Here is a 7,754-nt window from a genome sequence, read left to right as displayed (position 1 = left end):
CTTCCCATCAGTTACACAGAGCCTCTCAGGGTCTGTGACCACATGTGAGTTCTTGGCCAGGTATGCTCTTAAACTCTTAATTTGTTCTTAGATGAATTTGGTTTTTTAAATACTATATAAATGTTAATAAAAAGTTGCTTTAATAAGCAACAGTTGTTACCTGTTTTAACTTTCAGTAACAACCTTTGCTGAAATATACAGTAGTAGTAAAGATTGAGGTATAAACTTTTCACAAAATATACTGTCTTTTCACAAAAAATGTTCATTTTGTAGATCCAGATACTGTAACCGCCAATTCCTTTTTCACTTTCTTTGCAGCGAATGTTCTTTAGGGTCAGGATTCTGGTTGTAAACGCCAAGTCCTCTGCTGGTGCAGTATTTATTTTCTTCCTGGGAGGGAAACGGGCAAAGTAGGTATTTTGTTACTGAGTTACAACAGCAAGTCTGTGTATGTATAGTTGAGCTAGGAAAACAGGGTTGTGAAGACTGGCTTCCCTGTGTATGTGCTGCCCTTAAAGTTTGCCAGCTTCTAGTAGCTGTCTCTATTGGCAGCAAGGTCTGTATCCGTTACCATGGAAATTGCAGCCCAAGCATTTACCTGTGGGGCAGAAGGGGTGGACGGCAGTGATCCCGTAGAGATGAGAGCGCTGCTCAGGGAGATACTCATCCGTCAGCTGGCCGGAGTGTCTGTCCACTGACAGGACGCCATCCCTGTTCCCAGGAAGGAAGGCAGGCAGAGAAGTCAGACACAAAATGTGAGCTTCCATAGAGAAAAGTGTTGGCTTCCTAGCTTCATTTTAGGTATGAAAAGTTGGTTTATTAGTTCACAATGTAGCTCCCAGACCAGTGTCACCTAGGCACCTGTTAGTTTGGGGGACACCTCTCTGAAGTAGGAGACCCTCTGGTCGGAGCTCACTGCTGCCAAGTCCAGCAGGATGTGTGTGGGTACACCCGGAAAGCTGCCTGCTCTTAGAGGAAGACTGGGATTGTTTCAGAGAAAGAGTAAAAGCATTCCTGTTCAGCAGTAAGTGATGTCTGCAGTGTCAGTACAGCTTACAACAGTTTGGACATCACGTCGTCTTGGAAGCCCAGACTTCAACTCATGTGCTTCCTCTTTAGATACAGTACTGCCAGACAGCTTCCTCGCTCTAAAGCAGAAGCACTTCCAAAGCACCACCTTGAGGAATGCTATTGCCGGTGGACAGTGAGGGGGCTCAGCAGAGGACTCCCTTATTCTTATTCTTATTCACTCCCTTATTCTCAGGATGGCATGTGCTCTGGGACAGTCTGCACCTCGCCTCACCTCCTCCAGTCGGTGTAGTAGAAGTGGTTCAGGTGGCTGACCACGCTGAAGGGGTAGTTGAGGTTACTCTGGATGACGTGCCGGCCGCTTCCATCACGCCGTGTACACTCCAGTTTTCTGGTTCCTTTTAAAACATCAAAGGGCAGTGGTGGAAATAAAGTCCTCTCATGCCAAGGAAGAGAAAAAAAGCACTTTTTCAATTACACTTGTTTGGCTTGAGGAGTCTGCTACTAGGGCAGAATAGCAACAGAGTGTATACTGCCACCACATCAATTAGCAACTAAAATTTCCCATTCTATCACTTGTCCAATTTATTGGGTAGCATTCTTGGTTTTTATCAAAATTTGGGAGCCGGGGCTGTGTTGCAGCAGGTAAAGCTGCTGCCTGTGGCACTGGCATCTCATCTGGGGACCGATTTGGCCCTGGCTGCTCCACCTCCACCCCAGCTCTGCTAACGGGCAGGGGAACACAGCAGAGGACGGCCCAGTGCTTGGGCCCCTGCACCACATGGAGACTGGGACAAACTCCTGGCTTCAGGATGAAGCAGCGGGGTCACAATCTAACTCTGCCATTCAAACAAGCCAATCTTTAAAAAGCAAACCCTTGGTTTATTATAAAAACCATTACAAAATATTGCTTCTCACACCCACTGGCACACAGCGCCACCTCCTGCCCACCGGTAGCATTACCTGCATCTGCCCAGCAGAGCATTTCGGAGACGGTATCAAAGGTTAGGCCATTAGGTAATCCAATGTCTTTGCTAATCAGAATTCTTCGACCGGCTCCATCTAAAGAAGATGTTTCAATTTTAGGAGCTTCTCTATTCCAGTCTGTCCAGTACAAGTTACTGTAGATAAATTTTAAAAATCAAGATTGTAAAAGAAGTTAATAGAAGATAGCATCCAGGGTGGCCTGTGATCGCAGGCCCTGGTATTCACAGCCTGAAATGACCTTGAATTTGGGCTAGATTTCGTGTCCTGCTTCTTGCACTTGAGGATGGCAGGAGCAGTGTGCTGTCCCTCAGCATTACCGCTGGGTGCCTGGTTGGTTTGCTAAGGAAGCTGGGTGCTGGGGATACACAGCAGCCTGTGCATACAGGCCCATGTGGTACTGTCAGGGCAAGTGTGTCACTAGAGTTACTCCACAGCCTTGCAGTCTTCTGGTTATTGTAACTGTGTACAGACCCGTGCACATCCTGGCCCTGCCCTGGATCCGCCTAGGTTGTACACTGCATCTTGGGTGGAAACCCTCCACACGACCCGCCTGCTGTACCTCGTCCCTCCTCAGCAGCCCTTGTTACATCTACATAGCAGAATCCAATGGTGCAGGCAAGGATTACAGGCTGACAGTTAAAGCACGGGGAGTCAGGAAAGCCCTTAGACTTGCAATGAACGGGACGAGCAGCTGAGACCAGGAGCGGGAGAGAAGGGGTCACACAGGCGTCACCTCTTCCTGCCGGGCAGGGGAAGCCCAGAGCACTGAGTGCCACAACACAGCTGGAGGCTTGTCCATGCATGCTCAGCTGGGGGCGGGGAGGCAGGGCCTGTGTGTGTCCTTCCTGTGCATCCTGGGTTCTGGCTCCTCCCACCCAACCTGATTTAAGGCCATTCAAAACAGGAAGCCCAGAACGAACGCACACAGAACCTCAGCATTTGGCACAAGCTACTGCTGGGTTCTTTCCGAGTGACATCTACGGAGAGAGAAATACTTAAGAAAGCTTAACTATTCCACCAAGCAATGGAGGAAGACTGGGTCACATGGTCCCATTCAGGCCTGGCTCAGGGTGTTAGAGGGTATTTTTTTGGCTGACGTGACTGGAAAAGACAGACATACTCGCCCAGTGTGGGAAACCACTGAAGTCCAGCATCGAGCTCTGGGCACTCGGGCCATTCAGCAGCAGGAAGCCCCATTGTCAGGCTGAACCCCACTTTCTAGACCTGCTGCCAAGAGGCCTACCTCACTTCCCAAGGCAGCCCGTTCTCGTCAGTGGACACCGTTGTCTTGCTCACTCTAACAGGATGCAAGCTCTGCTTTCAACAACAGCTAGCTTGGCCTGGAACGGCCCCTGGAGCCTACTCAGGCCTTCGGCCATCTGACTGTGTATGTGTGACCTCAGACCTGCTCCACCCAGGCCTTCCCATCTGAGGGCTTCAAGTCGGTCTACAGGGGAAAGGAGAGGCGGGGAGCCCGGCTGACCCTCCGGCTGGATCCACGGCGATGGCGCGGGGATTCACCAGGTCCACGTCGAAGAGGGTCCTGCGCTCGGAGCCGTCCAGGTTGGCCCTCTCCACTCTGTCCCGGCCACTGTCCGTCCAGTACATGGTTCTGTGGACGTAGTCAACAGCGAGTCCTTCGGGGCTCAGGAGCCCTGCAACAAAGAACATGTGTAAGTTAGGAGCAGCGCCCTGAAGCAGAGCATCAGCTACAGCTGACCAAGGGGCTCCGAGTCCCAGGATGAGATCCTCTGGTTCCTTTTTCTGCCCTCTTCCTCTTCCACACTAACAGACCTCCCAGCCTCTGGGTGCTGGGCGCCTGCATGGTAAACCCTGGCCACAGCCTGGGGCTCCAAGTCCAGAGTGTGTGTGTAGAACTGCACCTGCCCCGTAGAGTCCCCGGCATGGACGTGGGCTCAGGGTGGGGCTGTGGAGGGAAGCTGACCTGAGCTGATGATGGTCTCGGGTTCGGCTCCCGCCTGCAGACGGGCGCGACTGATGGTTCGCCCTGCGACATCCGTCCAGTACACTGTGCCTTCCTGGCAGTCGTAGTCAATCCCCACGATGATGGAACCCTTCACAGACCAAAACCACACAAGTCAGCATTCTTTGTACACTTCTCCGACACTGGATCCACAGGCAGCGCAGTCCTTGAGGTGACGCTGGGCCAGGTCCAGCGTGTGACGTCATTCATCTATAGCTGGACCAAACCCGAACGCTTCCAGTGCTGCCCACGCTTTCTGGAAGGGCCTCCCTAAAACTTGCCACCTGTGTCAGCTCCCGCCCCAAGTGCGTTCTGCATACAGCAAGGGCCAGTAGGTGGATACCAAGGGAGCTAGGGATGGTGGGGACCCAGTTTCCGGCTAGTTCAGCTCCCCTCCCTGCTGCACTGGTGACAGCCCTTTAAAAGGCCACACGCAGGACTCAGCTGGATGCACCCCAGTCCGAGAAACACTGTAGGCCTGGGGCCCTGGTTGATATCCGCTCAAGAAATGATGAGTGGAGAAGAGGGGATTTCATGTCCACTGACTGCCAGGGTTCTCAGAGGAAAACAAAATGTCCCAGTCCCAGATTTTTCCTTAAGTGGCTGTGGACGGGGAAGTGCTGGGCTGCAGGGCCACGGACTGTCCATGTGGACCTGAAGCCCATGCCAAAAGGAACATGGGTTTATCATTCAGACTGACCAGCCAAGGCCACTCTGTGGATTGGCTCATTGAGGGAAAATGGACACTGAACCCTAGTCCCCAGTCGCAGCCACGGGGTAGAGACCCCCTCCTCCCCGAAGTGGCAGCCCTACAGGGTGTGGCTCCTGTGCAGCTGAGGTCCCCTGGCCGTTTCTGGGACCTGCTTTGCCTAACCTCCCAGCTGAAGAGCAGGGTCCCTAGGACACGGCTCCTGCTTCCCGAGCCAGCAGGCCCCTTATTATAGGGTACCGCCCCTCCCTATAGAGAGGCCATTTTTGCATAGTGGGGAAGGAGAAAGGGCCTCCCCAGTAAGGTATCCCCACCCATGAGGGAGACGACTCTGGCACCACTGCTGGCCTTCCCGCTCCGGGACCCGCTCAGCCCTGAGCAAGGACAGCGTGGAGCAGGATGACTGCACAGGCTTGGAGGCGGCCATGCCCCTGGTCAGTCCCAGCATGCTGCCTGGCACGAGCTGGCCAGCAGGGTGTGGAGGCCGGGCCTTCTGGCCAAGTCAGTGGGGGTGCAGGCCCCACCCCTGGCTGGGAGAAGTCCCCCTTACATGCACTGACAGCAGGGTCTTGGCCTTGTCCTTCAGAAGCGTGGTGCCCTGCAGGGGCACCTGGCCGATGCGCTGCACCTGGGCATAGAGCAGGAAGTCACCCACGGGCGGAGCAGTGACATCAGGCCGCGGCATGGGCAACATCGGGGGAGGCACCGTCCCAGGGAGACCTGTGTGGGAAAGCAGCGGGCTGTGAGGGGGTCAAGTTGCCACCCGTGATGCCTGCATCTCCTGTTGGTGCTGGTTCGAGTCTCAGCTACTCCACTTTGTACCAGCTTCCTGCCAAAGTGCCTGGGAAAGCAACAGAACAAGGTCCAAGTGCTTGGGCCCCTGCACCCACGTGGGAGTCCCTGAAGAAGCTCCTGGCCTTGACCTGGCCACTGTGGCAATGTGGAGAGTAAAGCAGCAGATGGGAGATCTTTCTTGGTATCTCTCCCCCCACCTAACTCTGACTTTCAAAGAAACAAATACTAAAAAAAAAAAAAAGAGCCAGAACTCTGGTGTAGCATATGAAACCTCTGCTGACGGCGTCAGCTGGTTGGAGTACAGCTGCTGCACTTCCAATCCTACTCCCTGCAGATGCTTCTGGGAAAGCAATGGGAGATGGCCCAACCCTTTAGGCTCCTGACACACGGGGGATCCGAAGAAGCTTCTGGCTCCCAACTTTGGACAAGCCCGGCTCTGCCTGTTGCAGCCACTTGGGGATGACCCAGCAGATGGAAGATTCTCTCTGTTGTAGCTTTACCTTTCAAATAACAATAAATCACTGGGGGAGAAAAATCAGCCAATGCTGTGCTTCTCCTGGGACCCCAGCGTGGCACGTGTCCTGCAGTGTTCTCCGGTGCCCTACACGCCACATGTCTGCTTTACAGAAAGGGTTAAGGGCAAACCCCAGCACCTCGTTCAGATGGTTAGGGTCTGACCTGGCATCTGAGCGACTCTCCTGGCAATCTTTCCCCACTGCCCGGAGGGAGGGCAGCCCGAGTGCTTACATGCGGGAGTGATGCCCGGCTGGGAGCGTGTGCCTGCCACCTCTCTGCCGTCTTTGTCCACACACCAGCAGAAGTCGCTCTTGCCGTGACACTGCAGGGGCACGAAGTGGCCCAGGTCATCACACTGTGGCACGTACTGGTCGTCCCGGGCGCTGCCCCCGTAGTGTTCGAGCAGGCTTTCCTTCCAGCGCTCACACACGGTCCGGGGCCTCTGGGTTGGTCCTGGGTAGACAGGAATAAGTGCCACCCGACAGGAAGACCAGCAAAGGCTGACAGGTGGCTCATGACCCCCCACCTCTGCCCTCTGCCCTCTGCCCTCTGCCCAGCACCAGGTTCTCAGCCAGCCCCTGAGGACTGCACCAGGGAAGTGGGTGGTTCTGGGAGTTCTCTGTGGCACTCACTGTGGTTCTGTCACCTCGGGCCAGGTCCATCAAGGCCACATGGAAAAACAGACAGGTCAGGTGTGCAGTGTGGAGGGCAGCAAGCTGGCTCTGGTCACGAGAGGCCCACAGGCCACTCCTAGCCCAGTGCCTGAGCATGCTCTGCAAGTGGCTTTCACCTTAAAGCCCGCCCTCTCCCGCTTGTTCCAGGACCTGCCACCGCACAGTGGCCTGTGCTCCCTGCAGGACATCACCCAGAGCCTGGCCTTGCCCGGGGCATCTGTGTCTGTGGACAACTTGCCGGCAGTGAGCGAAGCATGATGCAGTTGTGGGAAACAGCTGTGCAGACTCTCAGGACAACCCATTCCCATTAGTCTCAGTCATCTTGCTCCAGGGCCACCCTCAAAGCAGACCCCTTGTTGCCGATCCCTGGCACCCTGTCACAGTGTCACAGCCCCACTCTCTCAGTGTCCTCCCCTCCTTGCCCCTCCCTCACTGCCATGTTAAAGACCGGCCACACTCGGGGGCAAGCTAATCCTCTGCCTTATGGGCAGCAGTTGGAGTCCCAGATGCTCCACCTCTGATCCAGCTCCCTGCTAATGTGCCTAGGGAAGCAGTGGAGGATGCCCAACCCTGGCTGTTGAAGACATTTGGGGAGAGAATCAGTGGATGGAAGATCTAACTCTGTCTTTCAAGAAAAAAATATCTTTTAAAAAATACAAACAAATCAGCAAATCCAGCTAGTCTGGGCCATAGAGCAGTCTCCAGCCAGGCTTCTGCCAGAAGTGCTGTCCCCACCATGGTGACTCCATCTGAAGATGCTGCTGTAGGGGTCGAAATGATTGCTGTGGCAGCGTAATCCAAAGAATTCAAAGAGAAGGATGGTGCTTCTTCCTTTTCAATTCCTGCCACTCAGCTTACGCTCTGTGGTCACTCAGCTTACACTCTGCGGTCACTCAGCCGAGCACCCATAGGCTCTCCAGATACATGACGGAACCCGTGGTATGACCCCAGAACCTGTCCCCTCAAGCCTGCCCCTGTCCCAGTCTCCAGTCAGCAGCGGCCTCACCAATCTCCATGGCTCAGACGCCCTGGCCAGGCCTCCTCCGCTGCTCTGCCCGTG

At 54.5% G+C, this 7,754-nt stretch overlaps 1 protein-coding gene across 1 annotated transcript in view; it reads right to left on the bottom strand.

Annotated features, from left to right (window-relative positions):
* Nucleotides 1-167: 167 nt before the first annotated feature.
* The window catches only part of NID2 (nidogen 2), a 67,997-nt gene continuing 60,410 nt past the window's right edge, over nucleotides 168-7,754 (bottom strand). Inside the window, exons 14-21 of the mRNA XM_040970014.1 lie at nucleotides 6,252-6,473; nucleotides 5,260-5,429; nucleotides 3,962-4,091; nucleotides 3,500-3,671; nucleotides 1,993-2,150; nucleotides 1,304-1,427; nucleotides 599-711; nucleotides 168-390 (exon numbers count right to left, since the gene is read on the bottom strand). Coding sequence (XP_040825948.1) covers nucleotides 380-390; nucleotides 599-711; nucleotides 1,304-1,427; nucleotides 1,993-2,150; nucleotides 3,500-3,671; nucleotides 3,962-4,091; nucleotides 5,260-5,429; nucleotides 6,252-6,473 — 1,100 coding nt within the window. The 3' untranslated portion in view covers nucleotides 168-379. The remainder of the gene's footprint in view (nucleotides 391-598; nucleotides 712-1,303; nucleotides 1,428-1,992; nucleotides 2,151-3,499; nucleotides 3,672-3,961; nucleotides 4,092-5,259; nucleotides 5,430-6,251; nucleotides 6,474-7,754) is intronic.

The sequence above is a fragment of the Ochotona curzoniae genome, unplaced genomic scaffold, assembly GCF_017591425.1.
Source record: "Ochotona curzoniae isolate NIBS_2020 unplaced genomic scaffold, NIBS_Ocur_1.0 scaffold_4701, whole genome shotgun sequence".
NCBI lineage: Eukaryota > Metazoa > Chordata > Mammalia > Lagomorpha > Ochotonidae > Ochotona > Ochotona curzoniae.
This window is presented reverse-complemented; position numbering and strand designations above follow the sequence as displayed.